The 22378-nt window shown below is 50.0% G+C and overlaps 1 protein-coding gene across 1 annotated transcript in view; it reads left to right on the top strand.

Moving 5' to 3' along the window:
* PTDSS1 (phosphatidylserine synthase 1) overlaps positions 1–20929 on the top strand; it is a 67516-nt gene extending 46587 nt beyond the window's left edge. Inside the window, exons 10-13 of the mRNA XM_027561494.1 lie at positions 8343–8442; positions 16738–16806; positions 17798–17867; positions 19827–20929. Coding sequence (XP_027417295.1) covers positions 8343–8442; positions 16738–16806; positions 17798–17867; positions 19827–19936 — 349 coding nt within the window. The 3' untranslated portion in view covers positions 19937–20929. The remainder of the gene's footprint in view (positions 1–8342; positions 8443–16737; positions 16807–17797; positions 17868–19826) is intronic.
* The last annotated feature ends 1449 nt before the right edge of the window (positions 20930–22378 follow it).

The raw sequence follows: 22378 nt of genomic DNA, 5'->3' as shown, positions 1-22378 counted from the left end.
AATTATTTTTTTAAAAGACAGTAGGAAATCAAAAGATATTTTCCACATAGAATTGGAGGCCTTGTTTCCTGAAATAGGAAATGAATTGTTTGACTTCCCTCTGAAATCGATGGTAAGTTTGGGACAACGACTTGTGATGGGCTTGACCATGCTTCATGTTACTTACACACCAGAAAGGGTCTGGTTTTATTGTCCCAAAGAAAACTAACACGTAGCCACATGGTCACAATTTATCATCTTATTATAGATACAAATGCTGTATCTGAATTTATAATTACTTAAATGATTTGAAAGCATAGATTATCCAGTTTCACCCCCAGTATTAAACGTGAAATGCTGTTCAGTATCTCAGGTAATCGCTTCCTCAGTATAACACCATCTACATCTCACCAAGCCATCTAGCAACAGAAGTTCCAAAGACGTCCAGCACATCTGTGTGTGAAGTTCAGTCACTCAAGGAGCTTAAATTCAGGACCTAATCTAGATTTTAAACTGAGCATAAAGAAAATCCGATGAAAACCACAACAGATTTTTAAACATAATTTTTTTTCCATGTAATGCATATTGATAATGTAGAAAAGAATAAACTAAAGATCATCCAAAGACATCAACTGTTTAGAGATACTTGCTGCATACATTACATTGTCATTCCTTCCAAACTTGTGTGTGTGTGTGTGTGTGTGTGTGTGTGTGTATCCAGCTCTCACCCAGATTCTGGAAGGGTTGCTCAAGTTTCCCACCGCCTTCTTCCCAACAGACAAAAGGCCTTTGTCACTGTTTCTGGCAGGCTCTATGATGTAAGCTGATTTTCCTACCCAAAGTAGCTTAAAGGGTAATAGGATGGATTCAGTTTCCATTGTTGACTGCTCTCGTGGGAGAGAGAATCTACATTTACCAGACTCCTTACATACTTTTGTCACGGGAAGGCAGGTTGCCTTCTTACTGTCTTGTCCAAGGACTGGGGATCTTTTTTTCCTTTGAGCTTTTCCTCTGTCCCATGCATCTTCTTTCCGTGTGCATTTTTCTTTTCACATTTATAAGTCCTTGCCACAGTCTTATTCTGCTGCGACTGGAGAACTCTGTCTAGTCACCTGTTGAGGAAAAAGGAGATGGTGGATCAGAGAGACAGGTAGTTCTCCTTAATCTGGTATCTTGAAAGTTTAATCCCTGTGGTGGGAGAAATAGCCTAGAGGAACTAGGCGAAAGGGTGGAAGCAAACACAGAAAAGCTGCCCCTTACTGGAAAATGGTGAAAGAAGGTCAAATGCAAATGAGCTGAAATAAATGCGAGGTCATTTGGCTGATTTAGGATGCTCTGTTGAGAATCAAGGACTCCCAGAATGATGATGTCAAGGTCAGTGGACCTTGAGATTAGTGGGCTGTGCTGAAAAACAGCAAGTCCCTGTTCATAAATCACGCAGGGTGGACCCACCTGGTGTGTGAACAGGCAGGAGCAGCCTCTGTCTGGTCGGCATGGTGGGCCTGTGATGGTGCTGCAGGAGGCCTGGCCTCCAGTCTCTTCTCTGGTGTTTGCCTCTCGGGGGCCACCACCTCCCATCTTCTTTTCCTTCCTTCCTCCGGCTTCCCTGTCACCTTCGTTTTTTTTTTTTTTGGTTTCTTTCATCTTCTATCAAAACAGCACACACTGAAATGTCTGACTTCCTTTAACAACTTTGTTTTTATCACTAAGTCATGTCTGACTCTTGAGTGACCCCATGGACTGTATAGCCCACCAAGCTCTTCTGTCCGTGGGATTCTCCAGGAAAGAATACTGGAATAGGTCACCATTTCCTTCTCCAGGGGATTTTCCTGACCCAGGAACTGAACCTGTGTCTCCTGCATTGGCAGGTGGATTCTTTACCACTGAGCCACCAGAGAAACCCCTTCTTTAACAGCTAGTTCATGCTTTATAGTTTTCTTTTCACTAACTTTGGGATGACTTTGGCTCTATCACAATATGGACATGCAAGGGAACAGAGGTGAAGCCCATGTAGTAGGTACTTTTCTCCTTTGTAAATGTTAACACCCTCAAAAAGCTGGCATTAATTGCTGCTATATGTAATGAAATACAGACTTTAAATGTGGGCTCCGCAATTGTGCCATGGAGCTGAACTTACAGCCTTTTGTCCCTAAACATCCTGGGCCCAACTGAGACAGGACTCCATCCATCTGGAGAATGGGAACCCATGGGGAGAAGTCGGAGTGGGGGAACCTCTTCCAGTTACTACGTCTTCGTGGGTGTCAGGGCCAGATCGAGGTGGACAGATTGCCCAGATGGGCACGTGAAACTGTCTTCATCTTCACCTTTCTCCCCCTCCCCTCCCCATTATAATTGAGTTTCTGTGCCTCCAAAGGAGAGCATTGGGCTGGTTGATGAAGAAAAGATGTTGGATCCCTTGGCCCGGAAGGGATCCAAGCTTTGGCTGTAACAGAAGTGAGCAGCCACTTTTCCTCCTCTGGCAAGTTCTTGGGTTGGGTCTCCAGGGGTTGGGTCAGAGCTGATGGTCCCCAGGGTCGAGGCCTGGAGCCCGGTTGCTGTCCGAACTGCCTCTCACCACACTGGCTTCCTCTCCCGAGTTGTCCCAGCCCTGCTGGTGACCCAAGACAGTAAGCTTCTGCCTCTGCTCCTCTGCACATCACGCTGTCCAAGGGCAGCTCCACATCGGCACGTCCTTCTCCACCCTCGTCTCTCCCGTCTTCTCCGCAGCATCTGCCATCTCCAGACTGTTTTCTTCCTCCTGCAGCAGCTGCCCTGCAGGTTTTCTTCCTCCGTTTCTGCTGCGTCTGATTCCTTTGCTGGCTTCCCCGCCACCCCTCTCCCCTCCACAACTTCTTGTAATTATGCTGCTGTTCTTCCAGGCTCCTTAAGGGTAGACACAGCATGCAGCTCAGTGTCCTTACGGGAGGAGGGAGTGTTTGGAGAGAACGCACAACTGGAGACCTTCCCCGCCTCCTCCACCTTCCCCAGCACTCCCAGGCCACCATCATCTGCCTGCTGACCTTTGCTCACAGCCTCTCATACTGCCTTCCCTCTGGTCCACATGCATCTCTGTTTCCCACCCTCAGCGCTTACATTGCAAGGGCAGCATCCTTGCCACGTTCGCATTTCCTGTTTCTAGTGTCTTCTCCTCCATCCCATCCTCCTCCAGACTGACCACCCTTTTTCCTGCTGCTCCCTGCTCCTTTTCTCAGGAACACCTACTGACAGGCCCCAGTCCTCTGCAATAGTCGCAAATTTTTTTTTCAGCAACTGCATCCCTTTTCTCCAATGATATCTTGCTCCAAACCCTGATATACAGCAAAACAACTGGGCAGGATCGTTCTGGGCGTGCCACCCAGGACCCTCTGCCCCCTTCTCCCCCTCTCCATCCTGCCCCGGGGCTTCATAGGAAGTCCACATGTTCCATGGAGCACAACTGAAAGAGTTCTCTACCTCCTTAAGGCCCAGCTCAGTGTTCACTTCCTCCCCAAAGGTGTGTTTGCTCATCCTAACCGGAACCGGAACTCATCCGAACAGGAACCGGAACCGCCTCCTGAAGTTCCGCGGTGACTCCTGGCTCCCTGACTCCTGGCTCCCTGTGGGATTGTATCATAGTTGCGTCACTTGTATACACGGCTTGTTTCCACTGGTGGAGAGTCAGCTCCTGGCCGCCGGAGAGTGACTGACCCTCGCCCCAAGCCCTCGTGGCAGAGCGTTTTGTGCAGCTGCAGGGCTGCGTCTATAGGATGCACACAGGCTGTGGCATCTTGAGAATCCAGGTGCAACCAGGTGCTACAGACAGAATGGTCTCTGCTCGAGGTTGACTTGTCTACCCAGCTCACACACACCAGGCCGAGAGCTTTTGTGCCCCAGTTTCAATAAGACTGTGATACATTCTTGTTCCATCCGCGGAGGATTTTCTGATGCCGGGTTCTGCATTAAGGTCGTTTTTATTTATGAGAGGCCAGCCTCACTCCAGGCAGAAGCACCTCAGGCAGCCCAAAGTTGATTTGCCTCCTGCCCATGAGAACCCACTAGTCATAGCAAACACCCTCTTCCAACAGCTCAAGAGAAGACACTACACGTGGACATCACCAGATGGTCAGTACTAAAATCAGACTGATTATATTCTTTGTAGCCAAAGATGGAGAAGCTCTGTACAGTCAGCAAAAACAAGACCGGGAGCTGATTGTGGCTCAGATCAGGAAGTCCTTATTGCCAAATACAGATTTAAATTGAAGAAAGTAGGGAAAAACCAGTAGACCATTCAGGTATGACCTAAATCAAATCCCTTATGATTATACAGTGGAAGTGACAAATGGATTCAAGGGATTGGATCTGATATACAGAGTGCCTGAAGAACTATGGACGGAGGTTTGTGATGCTGTAGGAGACAGTGATCAAGACCATCCCAGAGAAAAAGAAAGGCAAAATGGTTGTCTGAGGAGGCCTTACAAATAGCTGAGAAGAGGAGAGAGGCTAAAGGCAAAGGAGAAAAGGAAGGCTACACCCATCTGAATGCAGAGTTCCAAAGACTACCAAGGAGAGATAAGGAAGCCTTCCTCAGTGATCAATGCAAAGAAATAGAGGAAAACAAAAGAATGGGAAAGACTAGCGATCTCTTCAAGAAAATTAGAGATACCAAGGGAACATTTCATGCAAGGATGGGCACAATAAAGGAGAGAAACAGTATGGACCTAACAGAAGCAGAAGATATTAAGAAGAGGTGGCAAATAGATGGGGAAACAATGGAAACTGCGAGACTTTATTTTGGGGGGCTCCAAAATCACTAGTGACTGCATGAAATAAAAGACATTTGCTCCTTGGAAGAAAAGCTGACCAACCTAGACAGCATATTAAAAAGCAGAGACATTACTTTGCCAACAAAGGTCTGTCTAGTCAAAGCTATGGTTTTTCCAGTAATCATGTATGGATGTGAGAGTTGGACTATAAAGAAAGCTGAGCACCAAAGAATTGATGCTTTTGAACTGTGGTGTTGGAGAAGACTCTTGAGAGTCCCTTGGACTGCCAGGAGATCCAACCAATCCATCCTAAAGGAAATCAGACCTGAATATTCACAGGAAGGACTGATGCTGAAGCTGAAACCCCAATATTTTGGCCTCCTGATGTGAAGAAGTGACTCATTGGAAAAGACCCTGATGCTGAGAAAGACTGAAGGCAGGAAAAGGGGACAACAGAGAATGAGATGGTTGGATGACCTGACTGACTCTATGGACTTGAGTTTGAGCGAGTTCTGGTCATTGGTGATGGACAGGGAAGCCTGGCGTGCTGCAGTCATGGAGTCACAAAGAGTCAGACACGACTGAGTGACTGAACTGAACTGAACACGCTCCTTCACGATAAGGACGGCAACAAACATGAAGGGGAGGGAGTCCTGGGTTCCATCCAGCCACAGATTGGCCACCTTGCTCAGCCTGGTCAAGATCTGAGATTGAAATTGGCTCTAAGTTGAGGGCAATACCATGGAGGGGCTGCCCAGGGTGAGGTGGTTGGTGTTGCCTCAGCTGCCAGGCTTCATAGAGGCTCCCATAGTACCCAGGCCTTTGGCCTCAAGCCCCAGGCCAACAGCAATTGGAGTCCCATAAGGAAGTGATGTTGACCTCCCAGGAGGATGTTACGTTTCAGGACTCCCTCTAAGGGCTAGCGTTGCTGGATAAGGGGTCCGTGGATAGCTGACGTGATGCATCCCCATTCCCGCTGCTCCCCACATCCCATATCTCCTCCAGGTCTTCACCCTGCTCCCTGGTCTCCTCACAGCAGTTCTCTTCCAAAATGAGTCTCCACAAAATCAATCCAGTTCAGCCCTCTGCTGCAACACCCCCAGGATTCTCAGGTCCCTCAGACTGAAAGCCAAGCTCTGGGGTGGCCTTCAAGACCCATGTCACCTCGTGACCTCACGCTGCCCCTTCCTCCATCCTGACCCCTCCCCCACCCAGTCTCTACTCAAGGGCACCTCCATGGACAACAGGTCAGCTAAGATTCCTCAGCATGTGGGAACAAGTCATCCTGAAGTTCCTGATTGAAAAGCACTGGTCTTTAGAGCAAATTTCAGGTTGTTATGAAGTCAACTGAGTGAGTCATGACCAGCATTTTTCTGACAGTGAAATAGGGTAGGAAAATGTCAGAGCAAGGGGACAGTTGTTTTGTGTGTTTTGGGGCAGGTTGTGTGTGTGGGAGAGGGGACAAGATGAAAATTGTGTTTCCTGCCATGCGACTCAGGTCACAGAAGTCTGAGAAACACAGCTCTAATCAGCTGGTCACCGAGCTCTCCAAGGGTGCCTCGGTCAGTTGACTGTTTAGAAGCCTGTCACAGTAAAGCCCGCTGTTCTGTCCGCTCAGGGCAGGTGGGCAGACTTTCTTCCGGTTGCAGTCCCTCAGGCCGGCCCAGCCCGGGCTGCGTTGCTTTCTGTGTCCGCCCACAGGAGCCCTTCCCAAAGCTGCTTTGCTGCCCTCTAGTGTCGAATGGTGGTCTCGACCTCAGGGCGACAGCGGACCTCAGCCCTGCTCCCTCTGGCCTCCCACGATGCTGGGCTGAAATGCGGCCTTCTCACAAGGGCTGTGCTTTATTGGGCCGGGGTGTGTGTGTAAGGGTGGTCTTTAAAGATTCAGGCAACCACTCCTAAACCTTGTTTGGTTTGCCCCGGGGTACAAGACCACCCCAGACTCTCTAGAGATCCATACTGGAGACTTTCTGCTTTGGTGGTTCTGGCTCCAGGTCTTCAGCTGTTTAGAGCTGTCCATCCATTTGACCATGGCAGTGACCTCTGTGTCTGCAGTGGGGAGGGGGCCTGGGGTCTTCCGGGCCCTTTCCTGCCTTTTCAGAGATTATGCCTGCAACAGGACCAGTCCCTGATTGTCTCGCTTCCCTCCTGAGCAAGGAATACCTAGCGTGGCCTTGTCAGAAGTCGCTATTTCTGGGCAGTCATTGGGATGAAGGGGTGAGCTGTGTTACCCCACCTCCTCAGTTCTTACCTTCAATTTCTGAACCGTAATAAAGATCTGATTTTAATATTCATAAATGAAGTTCTATAATACAAGATTGGCTTTTTTCTTTGATGTTTTAATTCAAGAGTAAAACATGAAAGTTTTTTTTTTAAACATTTTTTTATGTAGCAAAATTACTACTGATGTAGAGGATAAAGGGTTTTTATTGTCAGCAGAACTGGACATATTAGATCTGGAAATTCCTAGATGGCTGGGAGGAAATGTGATCGCTGCCTTCAAGTTACTGAAAGCCTTACCTGGAAGCTCACGCTCCCCTGTATGACTGTGGAGGGCAGAGTTAGGACTGGGGCAGGAGGAGGCAGGCACCCACTGGAGATAAGGAACAACTTCCCCAAAGCTAAAGAGACTGAAAGAGCAGAAGCAGCTGCCCACAGAGGTGGTGGGTTTCCTGTCCCTGCCAGGGTCTCAACCAAGGGGGTGTCTGTCCACCTGTCATTATGGCTCTGACCAAGATGACATCAAGTGGTCTGTAGCTATGAAAATATACACACTGAGATTGTGGTCTGTGAGGAAGGAAGATATGAAAAATAACTTACTCCTGGAGAGGAATAAAGGGATGAATAGGCAGAGCACAGAGGGCTTTTAGGGCAGTGAAACTATTCCGTCTGACCCTGTAATGGTAGATGCATGTACACTAAGTCACTTCCGTTGTGCCAGCTCTTTGCAACTGTAGTCCATGGGATTCTCCAGGCAAAAATACTGGAGTGGGTTGCCATGCCCTTCTCCAGGGGGTCTTCCCAACCCAAGGACTGAACTTGCATCTCTCACATCTCCTGCCTTGGCAAGCAGGCTCTTTACCACTAGCACCACCTGGGAACCCCAGTGGTGGGTATGTTACACTTTGAACATCTATCCAAACCCCCAGAATGTACACCACCATCAGAGTGAGCCCTGAGGTAACCTGTGGACTCTGGCTGACTGTGTTCATCATTTGTGACAGATGCGCTGCTCCGGTGGGGGATATTCCTAGTGGGGAAGGCTGTGCATGTGTGAGGGCAGAGAATGGTCGGAAATCTGTACCTTTCCCTCAAGTTTACTATGAGCCTGAAAAACTGCTCTAAAAAGATAATCTGAAGAAAAAGAAGAGAGGAATAACAGTAAAATAGCCTTTTTAATTAAATCTATCTATCTATCTATATATATATAATGCATGTAATATGTATTGTCTCTAAAGAAAGCACAGTAGACTAGAGCACTGTCATTTTGTAGGGGACTTGCTTCGTGTTTGGAGCAGAAATCTTTTGACCTGCTGAACTTTCTGATGGAATTATGCATGTTTCTGTTAATGCGTTATATTCTAATGAGTTTGTTATTTAACCTCTTGTTCTGTGTCACAGGGTCATTGGTTTCCTGGAAGCTATTGTCTGCATAAAATTTGGACAAGATCTCTTCTCTAAGACCCAAATACTCTATGTTGTGCTTTGGCTTCTTTGCGTGGTAAGTCATTACTTTTCTACCTTGAAGTGTTAAACTCCCCATGGTCTCTTCTAGAAAAAAAAACAAGACCGTCTTGTGCACCAAGGTTTCTTAGACATTTATAGAAGGCAAGACATAATACTTGTAATAGCCCAAGATTGGCCATGGGATGAAGTTCAAGAACAAATACACAGGACCACGTGGCACCCCAAATTGGTCCCCTTTGTAGGTCTGATCACATGCCCCCAGCAGGTGCATAATTATACTCCCATTTGTTTCACTCGTGAGCATTCGCCTACATTTGCTGAGAATGTCAGGTCTGCCTTGAAGGGACAGTTCCCGAGCCCTGTAATGTGTATATTACCAAGTGTTCATGTACAAAACGACAGACTCTGGTTTACAGGCCATGTAAGGGGAGGGGGTTTGGAGGCAATCAGGCCACGCTATTTCTTCTCCCCTGGCCAATGTTATATATAGGCCACGCTTGTGTTGGGTGTGTTTTCCTCTCTGAAGGGAAGAGTCCTGGGGGCCTCCAGCTTCATTGTCCTGGGACATTTCCCTCATCTCTCAAATGAAACAGGATCTTACCTAAAAAAATTTTTTAAATTTAAAATTCTGTTATTGTCCTTTTAATTTGTTTTGTTACTTTGGAGAAAAGTCTTATTTTACATTTAAGATTCTTCGCTTTTACTTAGTCTAGAAAATTAACTCGGGCTTTTAAAAAATTTTTATTATTACCACATAAACTTCAAACATGGAAGTACATAAGGTCGCTCCCCCTTCACGTAACGCATCACCCAGATTCAGCAGTTACCCACCAGTGGCCGGTCTCATGTCCTTTTGTTCCACACACACTGTCCCTACCCCAGCTTACTCGGAAGCAGGCCCACTTTTCCTATTTCAGGATGTCTTTCTAAAAAAAGACAGGAAGGCTTTTCTGTTTAGTGCAACCGCCATGATATTATCACACTGGAAACAGAATTCAGCCCTTCATACTGTTCAGTGTTTCCTTCAAGTTTGTATTTTCTAACAGTTTATTTGAATCAGCATCTACTCATTGCAATTGGTTTGCATGCCTCTTTTAATCTACATGTTTCCCTCCATCTCTAGCACTTTCTCCTTTGCAGTTTATTTGTTGAAGAAACAGACTGTTTTGTCCTGTAGGTTTTCCCCTTGTCTGGTTTTACTGATGCCATCCTTACTGTCATTTACCAGATTTCTTTGTCTTCTGTTATTTTCTATAAATTGGTAGCTGGATCTAGAGGGTTAATCAGATTCAAGTCTTTTTTTGTTTGTTTGTGTTTTCCTTTGGCAGGACTGAACTTTGTATTTTTAAAGTGTTTTTATTGTCTTTCACGGTGTCTATTTTTAGGATTACTTGTTAGAAATCCTAACTATGCCAGGGCACCTTGAGCCTGTGCTGTTTTATCTTGAATAGTGAAAGGGGAGAAGGATCTCGTTTGTCCTCAAACTCCAGAATTCAAGCTCAGATGTATTTTTTCCATCACAGTGAGACAAGATGTAAGGATTGGTTGCGGGGGAAGCGTGTCAGACGGGCCAGGAACTGTTACTCTTTGCTCCTCACGTTTCTCTCTGGCATGGGCACTCCGGCTCTGTGAATTGTAGCGGGTACACATGGTAGGCAGGTGCAGCCCTCACCTGATGCCAAGGGGACCACAGGCAGGTTAAGGCCGGCGGGACTCCTGAGATGTGGGCAGAAGGTGCTTTTCATCACAGCCTATTGCAGGCCTCCTCCGGGGGCATCAGTAGCCAGAAGAGTCTCCTCACGGCTGGCCGTGTCCAGGGAGCTGTCTCTGGTCACCCAGTTGGCCGGGCCCCTCCAGTCTCTGTTTTAGAGACTTTCACTCTGTTTTACTGATTAGACACTTAGCATCTGCCTCCTTAGGTTGGTGAATTTTGATGCACCTTGGTGTCTATGCGAGGGTAACTTTATCGAGGACACGACCAGTTTCTCAATCTCTCCATCCCTTAGCGTGGTCCCTTGTAAGTCTGTCATGTGGCCGAGTGCTCATCAGAGCTGCCCTGATGTGGAGCCACACAGGTAGGTGACTGGCAAAGATGAGATTTATTCATACTTACCGTGCGCCAGGCGCTGCTCGAAGCACTTTTCACACATTGCATATTTGAGCTTTACACTTTGAGGGGATACTTTGTTATCCCCTCTTTCCCAGATAAAGACACAGAGAGGTCCCCCTAACTTACCTAAGGTCACACAGGTCATCCATGGCAGAGCCAGGGCTCAAACCCAGAGAGTCTGGCTAGAGATTTCCGCTCCCCTCTCCACGGGGGTTCCCCTCGGAGGCCCTCCAAGGGCACGTGGGCATTACCTCTGCCGACTACTGATGCTCAGACATCGTCTCGGTGTGTGTGCACAGAGCCCAAGGAGCTCCGGAGAGAGCAGCCGACAAGCTGGGTGCAGCTCAGGCGACCACGTGTGCTCGGGGTCACCCGGGATCACAGTGCACGGTCCTCCCATCCTGTGGGCACCCAGCCTAAGCCCCGAGGCGAGGCGGCCGCCGCCTCCCGACGTCACCCCTCAAGTCAGCCATCGGGCTCCCCGCCATGTGACCCAGCTTCACCTCGTCCTCTCCCATCTTCTCCATCCTGCCCTTCAGATCCGTTCTCCACTCTGGTGCCAAAGCAGTCTTCCAGAATTCAGGTCGGAATCCCTTCCTCCCCGCTTAGAATCAGTCTCGATTGCTGGGGCTTGAGAGGGCCCAAGAGAACGGTATCTCCCCCCCACCACCAGGTTCAGAGCAGTTAGGAGACAGGCAGGAAGAAGGAAGGCTGTGGAGGTCAGCAGCAGCCGCTGTATGACCGGGAGCCCACATTCTCAGTGTCCGCGTCTGATGCCAACGAGAGCCTTCCAATCACGAGCCCAGGAGCAGACACACTTTCCTCTCCAGCCTCAGAAAAGCTGGCCTCCCCTCGCTGAGAAAGGAAGTGGCCCGCTTGCTCATCCCTGTTCCCCAGTCAGTTAAGACACACTGCCCCCTGGGGAAGGGGTGAGGGAAAGCCGCAGGGTTACCCTGGGAAGCTCCCTCTGGGGGGCAGAAACGGCGGGAAGGAAGATGGGTCCCCAGCGCACACCCAGCAGCAGGAATACGAAGGGCCCGCGTGTTCGGGGCCGTTACTGCCTGGGTGGTTCTCACACCCAGCCTTGCAGTCCCCTGTCCTCAGACTCCACCAGACTGTTCCTGGTTACTGAACACCTCAGCGCGTCGTCCTTCCAGACCTGTCCTGCCTGCACCCGAGAGGTTTCCTTTGCCCACGCTGAGTGCTTTACCCTGCTTTTTCCTCCACCTGGTGAACCTTAATGCCAAGACCAACCTTCCATCTGCGCCCCGCGTACAGTACACTCCGGCCTGCAAGGCAGACGAGAGGACTCCCTCCTGCGCGGCCCAGTCCCATTCTGTTCATACCTCCTCAAGCTCTGGCCCCAGCGTGACATTTTCTGTGGTGTTTATGTCGGTCTCCTCAACCTGGCACTTCCTGCTGCTCACGGAGAATAAGTCTCCATCGTCCTTTTGTGCCAGGGACGCTAGCACAGCGTCTGATGCATGGGAAACACTCATCAAATGCAGGGAGACAAGGGGGGTGAGGTCCAGAGACGGAGACCAGGAGACCTAGACACGTATGACGAGACAGGCAGGCGTGAAGACCGAAGCGCCCCCGCGCCGGAGTCACAGGAAGATGGCGGCCTGTTTGGGGAGCGAGGGCGAGAGCAAGGCGGAGGAGGCGGGGTCGGACGTGTCTGCCTGGGACCAGCTCTGTATGTCGGTGGGAATTCAGGGTTTTTTTTTTTTTCAGTGGAAAGACTGCCTCGCGGAGCAGCTGGAGGCCGGGAGAGCGTGGAAGGGACGGGATGGAGGAGGGCTGAGCCTGAGGGTGTCGCTGGGAGCTCAGGGAGGGCCTGTCCCAGGCAGTGGCATTGAAGGTGCAGAGAAAGGGCGGCAGGAACCCGGCCCAGCAGGCGTCCCCTCGTCAGAGGTGGGGAGGGCGGCTCCAGCTTTCCTGTTTGGGCCACTGGTGGCTTCCGGTACTAGTGACTGGTTGAGGGGTATCCGAGAAGCTCGTTGAAAGGAGGTGTGTTAAGGTGTGAGGGACCATTAGATTTACAGGTGAGGGTGTCTTGTGTCATTGGAAGTTCTGGTCTGTCCAGGAGCTCTGGAAAGACTTGGTCAGCAGTGGAGACACAGAGTCAGGAGGTGTCCATGCTTGGGGTAAATGGTAGGAGCCATCAGCTTGGTAAGAGTCGGGGGCCATAGTGAGGGGAGAGGCTGGCTGAGGATGGGGACCAGGGAGCAGCCACATTTTAGAGGCTGGGCCGGGGACGAGAAACAGCCACGGGGAAGAGGACTTCGCAGATAAGCAGAATCCCCCAGTTAGTGTTGTCATGAGTGCCATGGAAGGGGAGCTGGCCTGAAGAGAAGCCTTTGGCTGGGATGATTAGGGGCCCCCACGGCCTTGCACATGTTTCAGTTAGAGAAAAAGAGTGGAAATAAAGTGTGGGTTTAATAAATATTAAAAGATGTGTGTGCCCGGCACATTTTATAATCACGGTTTTTAATTAAAGATCAAGATTGGTCTCAGTCTTAGGAGGGAGGCAAACATTTTTCAGTAAGAGAACAAGTTTACGCCATGTCTCCACGCTAAGAGAAACAAAGCCCCCAGTTATTCGCCTTGATTGGGAAGAGAGTATACACAGAATTTGTGATTAATATAGAAATAAAGGCCCCGTATGCTGGTTGATAAGCTGCCACAGCACCAGTTGTCTAATGAGTCTGGGTGGATTTGAATGCTGGTAACCATAATATGGAAGCCACACCTGGGCCTGTGTGCTGCCTTGGTTCTCAGCCCTCACGTTTTTTCTTTCCTTTTTTTTTTTTTCTTCTCTTTCTTTAAACAAAATCTGCACAATTGCTATTTAAATGCCAGGCCTTGACATTTTAAGTAGGTACTTGCCTAGATTTCCAGAGGTGTGATTGCAAACCCATAAATTACAAGCTTTTGTCTCCTGGGACAAGTGTGAAAAGGGCCTCTTTTACCCAGGTGAAGTGGTAAATTTGGCCACCACAGCAGGTCCTTTGCATGGCGGTTGTGATGATAAGCATCTGCCACGCAGCACCTGCCAGTGTTTGCCTGCCCCCCCACCCCCCCGCCCCACTGCAAAGCAAGGTCTGCCCAGCTGTCTGCTCCTGGAGCAGCCCTAAGCTGCCAGTCTGCCCTCCCAGGGCAGGAGAGAAAGCTGGGGGAAGAAAGCCCTGCACGTCTGCCCTCTGGTGGGCGAGAAGCGCAATGACGACCCCCGCAGCACAGTCACGGACTGGTCCCTGGAGGTGGAACCCCGCCTCCCTCCCCTCCTTTGCAACCTAGGCTGTCCTGCTCTCTCCCTGAGGAGCTGACACACGTAGTTTTACGTGCTACAGATCCCCTAGTCTTCCCACTCTTGCCATGCCGTGAAAACAGTACATTTAATATATGATGCCGTATATTAGAAATCTGAATAAGTACTGGACTGTGTTAAAGATTAGAAGTCGTGTTTCATTTTATAATTTTAGTATATTCATTCATGGCTTAGTATTTTGATGGGGAGATACGAGCTTTCTTAAATAAAAAAAACACCCGAATATACACGAGTTTCAATAAGGATTTAATTTTTTTTTTTAATGAACTAGTGGGTCTTCTTATATTTCATGTTCTCTCCCCGCCATTCCGCTATTCCCACTTCACTGGCATGGAAGGACCAGGGGAGCACTCAGATTCCTTTCTTTTTTGACCCGTAAGGTGACTCCGTGCACCCAGCAGACACTCCATGAATGTCGCTGACCCGGAGGAACTGGACCCGGACTATGCTATAGGCCGCCCGTGACGAGAAGGCGCAGCGCCTCGTCCCCTTCAGTCCGGGCTCCGCCCTCCGGACTGCGGGCTGGGCACACTGGCTCCTCCCATGATGCCTTTCTTCCCCCGGGAATGGATGAATGGACAGATAAATAATGGATAGCGCTCTAAAGACACGTAGACCTGAAATTAGCATTTATTTTGATAGACACCCCTAAAATTTGATCCAGGTATGTAAAGAAACCTGTGTTCTGGTTTCAGTCTTGCCACCCTCTAACTGTGCATCTTTAAGAAGGTCATTTGCCTCTCTGAGCTTTATTCCTCTGCTGTGAGATGAGGATTGAGATTAACACCTCTAGATTTAAAGTTATGACTCTTAGAAAGAACTGAAATTATTCAAGAAGAGAAGATTACAGCATAATTTCACAACTATTCCCATGGCTGAGTCAAGGGGACAGGTCCCCAGTAGGAAACGCAGTGGAAGAGATGGAGGTTAGACCTTGAGGACCATGTTCTGTCATTGGGTTCCCAAAGTAAGGACTTCTGAAGAAACAGAACAGTAGAAGCGCTTAGGAATTGATGCTTTCAAACTGCGGTGCTAGACAAGACTCTTGAGAGTCCCCTGGACAGCAAGAGATCCAACCAGTCCATCCGAAAGGAAATCAGTCCTGAATGTTCATTGGAAGGACTGCTGCTGAAGCTGAAGCTCCAATATTTTGGCCACCTGATGTGAAGAGCTGACTCGTTGGAAAAGACCCTGATGCTGGAAATGCTTGAAGGCAGGAGGAGAAGGGGATGACAGAGGATGAGATGGTTGGATGGCATCACCGACTCAATGGACATGAGCTTGAGTAAGCTCCAGAAGATGGTGAAGGACAGGGAAGCCTGGCGTGCTGCAGCCTGTGGGGTCGCAAAGAGTCAGACACGACTGAGCGACTGAATGACACCACGTAACAGCAGAACGGGCAGTTTGCTTGGTTTTGGCGACTCCCTCACGGTCACAAGGGGACGCTGAGGCCCGGCTGGGGGCCTTTCCTGTCCTGTCACATGGTGTAGTCCAGGCAGCCAGGAACTTCCCCCAGCTTTCAGTTTTTTGACACATTTTTAAACTCTGGATTTCTAGGTGCTATTTTTTCCCTTAAATTAGAGCATAATTTAGGGTGTAGGGGGGCTGGTGAGGTACACCAGGGGGGAGTGGAGGTGATCCCAGCCTCTGGGTAACCATGGACCATGCCTGTGTGTTTTCACACAGTCTCACAAGACAACTTGACCTTGTCTTTATTTTCCGATCTACCTAACAGAAAAACAGAAGCAGCCAGAACTGGGATCGCAGTGGGGCCACTGAGACTAAACAGTGCCGCGCCCAGGGCAGCGGTGTCCTGCTGGGCCCCGCCACCTCCACATGGACATGTGTCCTGCTGGGCCCCCAGGCACCACTGTGACCCTACACGGAAGGAAAGCTGCTTTTTCATTCAGAAACCCTCTTCCTGGGCTTCCCTGGTGTTCCAGTGGTTAAGAATCCACCTGGCAATGCAGGGGACGCTGGTTCGATCCTGGTCGAGGGAAGATCCCACCTGCAGTGGGGCAGTCAGCCCCTGCTCCCCAACTCCGAGCCCACGTGCCATAGAGCTCATGCTGTACCGCAAGAGAAGCCACCATAGTGAGAAGCCTGCACACCGCAACGGAGAGCTTGGCACAACTAGAGAAAGTCTGCATGCAGTAAGGAAGGCCCGGCGGAACCAAAATATAAATATTAAAAAAAAAAATACTGTTTCCCTCAGAAGCTGACCGGCTGAGTCCTCCTAATTGACTTTAGTGATGGGGGGCAGGGTGCAGAGGATGGACTGTGAGACTCAGACCCCAAAAAGAGGTACAAGATAGAGGCCAATACGTGCTCTTAGCCAGAAGCCACAGAGCTGCTCAGAAAATGCACCTACCTGATCCCACACCTGGAAGAGATCGTCATTCTGACGGCAGAGTCACAGTGATATCCACATGAAGTGAAGTGAATGTCTCTCAGTCGTGTCCGACTCTTTGTGACCCCATGGACTATACAGTCCATGGAATTCTCCAGGCCAGAATACTGGAGTGGGTAGCCCTTCCCTTCTCTAGGGGATCTTCCCAACCCAGGGATCGAACCTAGGTCTCCCACATTGCAGGCCGATTCTTCACTTTACTAGCTGAGCTATCAGGGAAGCCCAGCCAACCACGGAGACACTGGTAACCGAGGTCTCCCAGCTCCTCTCTCAGAAAGCCCTCGCGGTCTTCCTCGCTGCCTCCCGGGGTCATCGCTGCGGCACCCAGCTGTGCTGTAACCGGCGTCCTGGGGCAGGAGGCAGAAACTCCTGGAGACGCCATGTGTGAATTCCCATCGAAATCCTAAAGTTCGGGAAAATGGAATTTATGGTTGCACCCTCATTCTAAAACTGTTTTGTGCTTGTTTTTCTCTTCCAGGCTTTCACCACCTTCCTGTGCTTGTACGGCATGGTTTGGTATGCAGAGCACTACGGTCACCGAGAAAAGGTATACAAGGGAATGCAGAGATGGCTTTTTGTGTCTGATCACACCCTGCTTGGCACTGTAGCTGGGAGCACAGTCACGGAGGATGGGGCATGGCCGGCAGCGAGTGGGCAGGGTGTCAGCGCCCTCTGCCCCGCCCCCCCGCCGCCCCAAACACAGCCGGTTCAGAATTCACTTCCTATAATTGCCATTCTTGCTTGGGACTGCCCTGTTCAATAGCTCCCGTACTTTTATCCTCATTTCTTACGAGGGCTAAAACTTTTAAAATTATTTGCGAATTCTTTTTGTTTGTTTTTAATTGCGGGGCAAGCCCGGGACCAGTTTTTGCAAAGCTGGGTCTTTCACCCTGTGCAGGCCTCCTCCTGCGTCCCAGCCTGGGGCTCCCTTGCAGAAACTCTCGCCCTGCTTACTTCGTTGTGTGTACATGTGTGCGGGCGTGCTCAGCCACTCGGTCGTGTCCTACTCTCTGAGACCCCATGGACTGTAGATCGCCAGGCTCCTCTGTGGGATTTCCCAGGCAAGACTGATGGAGGGGGTTGCCATTTTAGTCCTCCAGGGGATCTTCCTGAGCCAGGGATTGAACCGGAGTCTCCAGTGCTTCCCGCGTTAGCAGGCGGATTCTTTACCACTGAGCTACCTGGGAAGCCCTCCATTCCTAGTAGAGGAGGATTAAGGTAGAGGATTGATGTGAGGGGGCTTAAAACGCTATAGCAGTCTCGTCAACTGGGATTTTTTTTAAGTGAAAATAGCAGCTTTCATCCTCTATTTATCCTTTTAGTCTAAGGAGCTAAAGGCACTTTCTAGAAGATCTGTTCCACATCACTTGGGAGTAGCCTTGCTCTTAGAGCTAAGAGCCTGAGCACCAGGCGGTCCTGCCCTTGCTGGTGGGGGTCCCTAGCCCGGGAGAGGCCTGGGTGGAGCACCCTTCCTTGTTTGCTGGCACCCTCCCCTTGGGAGCACTCCATCCCACCACTAAGCCTGCCTCTCTCCCTAGACCTACTCAGAGTGTGAAGATGGCACCTACAGTCCGGACATCTCCTGGCCTCACGGGAAAGGTTCAAAAGGTATTTTTCTCTCTCTTTTTCCTGCTTATTGCTCAAGGCCCCCAAAGCCCAGTAAAGGGATTTCTAATCAGAATTTATCCTTATCCTCTGAATATTGATAAATATCTGGAGCCCTAAATGGTCTCCAACCTACTCACTTGCATGTCTCCTGTTACTTATTAAGAAACAAGCAAAAAAAAAAGAAACAAGCAAAGTGCTCATAGGTTCTGCCCAAGAAACTTGGCTTCATAAGAAGAGGCGCTGTGTGGTTCTGCCTCCTCTGAGATAGAAGGGCAGAGTGAGACCCCACTGTCTCAGCCATCCTGATGGGGATGTTCCTCCTCTTGGCTTTCATTGTGAGTTGAGAGGGGTTAGGAAGAGTTGTGCGCCAGGAGAGAAGCCTTTCAAAAAAGAGGCGGATCTGCTTGATTGCGTTGATTCAAGAGACAGACAATCGTCAGAGGGATTTCAGCAGTGTAGTCAGGGATCTCCCACTGGCCTCTCCCCAAGGAGCATTCTGGAAAGATTTGGGGCCACCTGGTTATTTTTAAAGAATTTGGCTTGTAGAAAAATGACCCCGAGGACGCTCCACTAGACAGTGCTTTGTCAGTTATGAACTGATCATGGGACTTGACTAAAAGGAGAGACGTGAACACCAGAGACCTTGAATGTCAACCCTAAGACTGGCTCAGCAAAGCGGGGGTGAGGGAGGGACAGCTCTGCTGAGTTGCTCTCCTGATTCTTCGGGGTGAAGCTCAGCACAGCTCTCCCTGGGAAAACGCTGCAGAGTGCTGGTCATCCTGCTGGAGGTGGTTTCTCCTGAATCCACCAACTACTGTGGACTGCGGATGGAGGTGGGCACAGGGTTTCTCCCCTGGGGGCTCCCTTATTCAGAACCACTCCCCCGCCCCTGCCGCCCCAGCTCAGGGATCAGTCCGTGGCACTTCCAGGTTCTCCAGTGACAAGACTACAAGATATAAGCAATGGTAGAGATACGTTGAAATGGAAGGTAGGCCGACGGTTTAAAAAACAAACAGAACCTGAGCCCTGGAGCAGAGAATCTTGGCTCTGCTGCTAGGCCAGAGGTTGTCCACGTGCCCAACTCTGGGGCAGAGCCAGCCTCCTGCCAGGAAGTTCCGATGACCTTCCAGACCTTACACACCCCCTGCCGGAATGCCCACCCCCACCCCAGCTCCACTGCCCCGGCCCCACCGTCCAGCTGGCTGGGGACCTGCTGATTGCTCAGCTCTCAGCCCATGTAGACGCCTTTCTCTGAGCTCCCACACGACGGAGCGTGACAAAGGATGCCGGCCCTGTAGACCTTGAGCCTCTCGCGGGCCCTCGGCATCTTCCCAGGTGACTCCTGGCTGCCTGTCCTGAGTAGTGGGAGGCCTCTAGGTCAGACCCCCAAAGTCGTGTAATAGCTTTCATATCTGTCAAGTCAAGAATTCGTTCCAGTTTAGAGATTTAGAAACTACGGTTTGCAGCCGACCAAGGTGGGGAAAACGTCCCTGGTGTGTCCTTCGGTTGCGAAGGTAGACTCGACACCCACGTGGTGTAAGTTTTCACGGGCTCTCCTCTGTGCTCTGATGTGATCTATGCTCTCACTTCTGGCCCCCAACGCCATGGACCACAGTCCACCCTGCGGGGAGTGTAAAACATCCTCAGGACACCCAGGCCCTAGCTGTGCTAGTTAGCCGAGGGCCTGGGCTTCTATCAGTCAAGTCAGTCAGTTCAGTGGCTCAGTCATGTCCGACTCGCTGCGACCCCATGGACTGCAGCACACCAGGCCTCCCTGTTCAAACTCATGTCCACTGGGGCGTGTATGCGTTGGTTTATTAGCAAGGTCACTAGATGGCGCCCGAGGATCAGTGGAAGAGCAGCGGGCAGCCCGGGCAGGGAGAGCAGGGGCAGAAGGCCAGAGCCTGGGCCCGCAGCCCGCAACGATGCTGACGGCGTGTCCCGATTCCTCTTGACCAGGTTCTGAAGACGGCCCCCACAAGCATCCAGGCAACAGCGAGAGCCATTCTTCCAGAAGAAGGAATCGACATTCCAAGTCAAAAGTCACCAACGGAGTGGGAAAGAAATGAAAAGACCCTGGTTCATAATAATACACGATGTGTCCAGGGAGTGCCTAGAACTGGGAGGGGACGGAATCGGCTGGACTTGCCGGGAGGAGGGAGGTCGAAAGGCACAGTGTGATCGGGAAGGAACGGGGCTGGAGAGGGGGTCGTTATTTGAGAGCGTGGGTCTTGTTTCCCACAGCCCAGCCCCACAGGGCAGATGATTGCAGGAGGGGCTCGGGCCTTTGGGGGTCCCTGGTAACTTCAGCACTTGGCCACCGGTAGCAGGACGGTGCTCGGAGGAGGAGATGGTAGCTCTTTACTCAGTTGCCGGAGCAGCTTTGTGCTTCCTGTGTGGTGGGTGCCGTTTAAACATCTTCACTGAGACAGGGCATCCCACCGGGACAGCTGATGGACAGGTCGCCACCATTTTCTTTCTCTGAATCTGCCCTTCCACTTGACTGACTGGTTTTAAGCCCAGCCCACTTGACTATGTTTTATTTCCTTACTGCTTGTTTTTTAAGTTGGGATGCTTATATAAGCCTTCAGAAGCCACTGCTGACGTTGAATTTGAGGAGGGCTCCCCTCTCTCCTGGAGGAAAAAAAGTGGGGAGCTTTGGTGTTACATTTAGTAACCTCCTCCCCCCTTTAGGACCTGAAACCACATGTGGCAGGTAGACACCAGGCTGCGGGAAGGTTAGCTCCACACACAGGATCCTGGGCGTTAGACCAGAACGTTCCTGTTCCCTCGCCAGTGTCCCTGGTCAGACTTAGCCACAGCGCAGAGGCGGGAACCTCCCCGGAGGCAGTGCTCGTGACCCCGCCCCCAGCCAGGTGCCTTTTCCATTTTATTAGTTTTCTTTCATGGTGTGTTGCTGACGTTGTCTTTTAGTCCCACGTGAGGTGCTGGTGAGTATTCCCTTTCATCCGTGCCATGCTCTAGACCACTGACCCTGATAGTTCACCACCTCTGATGGATCCCTGTTTTAAATAAAATGGTTCGCGTTAAAACCCATCAAATTTGGCCTCCGTTAAGTGCTCATTTCTTTGTATCTTATTGGTGCTTTTCACTGTTTGTAAGCAATCGCTGTGTTTTTCAAGTGGCTTTAGGATACTGTGAATATGTTTGTGTTTTATGTAGTGAGAAGAAAAGAGAAAAAATATATATGTATTTTAGAGGGCTTGCAGACACATATGTTCCTTTTCCTAAACTTCCCAAGTGATCAATAGGAAGTGAACAAGATAGTCATTGTTGTCTTTTGCGTGTGTGCGCTAAGGGAATGGTTACATCAGCCAAGTTGGATTGATTTTTCTAACAAGTGACCAGTACCCAGTTGATTTTCTCATAAACTCGCTGAAACCAATCGCTTTGTTCCCTCCTTTCAGAGCGCAAAGGTTTCGATGCCTTTTCCCCCTTTAAGGAAATCTTTAACCACAGCCGTCATGTTTTTCTTTTTCTGCAAAGAATTCCGGGGTGGAGGGGTTAAATGAATCATGGAACGCTCAGGTCACTTCCTGTGCCCTGGGCCTCTGGCAGCCACTCGGTTGAGAGCCCACTCAGACATGCTCCAGAGAAGTGTTGCCAGCCCAGTGGCTGGGGGCTGTGGGGGTTGCTGTGCCAGCCGCAGCTCTGAGCGTGCACATGCTCTCTGAACAACAGTCGCATCCTTCCAATTAAAGTCCCAAAGAGAAGCCAAGAGGCACCCGCTCTGTAGACCTGATTGCACTTCCATCACTGTCTTAAACAGGCACTGTGTAACACTTGTCTTACTTCGGAAGTTAGGTGAGTGTGTTTTGTTTGGCTTCTCTGAGAGCTTGAAGGTACAGAATGTGTATCCCGGACATAGTGTTCAATTCCACTTCCTCGTGCTGGGCCACGTCCCTGAGCATCTCCAGGTTCATTTTCTGACCAGTAGCTGGTCCAGCTAAGGAAGGGGTTGCTTCTCCAAGGCTGCTCTCAAGGAGGCCCTGCCCAGCGTGGGTGACCTGGAAGCGCGGAGCACACATGAGACATTGTTCCTCCATGGCCTTGTACAGAATGGCCAGGAAAGTTCCCAGATGCTTTCCATGCCCTTTCTTTGCCATGAAACTGCCCTTTCCCCTTTCAGTAAGAGCTCTTACTACAGTGGTTCCAAAACCAGCGCTTCCCTGGACCAGCCGGAACCACAACTGCCGCTCCTCCTAGAGGCCATGACTCTGGCCTTGCTCTACTTTTTCCACGCATTTCTAGGAAATTAGGCTTCACTTTGATGGAAGGAGAGCCGAGTTGTCATATAATATCAGAAACGATTCGGTTGCAAGTGATCTCACCTTTGTCGTTTACAAAATGCCCTGTTATAAGACGCCATTGTTCTGAAGGTGATCCTCATAGAATGCTGTATGTATATTTCTCTGTAAGTAGCATTGCATCAAATGTTTCATTGTTCTTGTTCAGTCTCTTAAGTCATGTCCGACTCTTTGAGATTCCAT

This window comes from Bos indicus x Bos taurus, chromosome 14 (assembly GCF_003369695.1).
Source record: "Bos indicus x Bos taurus breed Angus x Brahman F1 hybrid chromosome 14, Bos_hybrid_MaternalHap_v2.0, whole genome shotgun sequence".
Lineage (NCBI taxonomy): Eukaryota > Metazoa > Chordata > Mammalia > Artiodactyla > Bovidae > Bos > Bos indicus x Bos taurus.
Note: the sequence above shows the minus strand (reverse complement) of the source record. Positions and strands in the feature narration are given on the sequence as shown.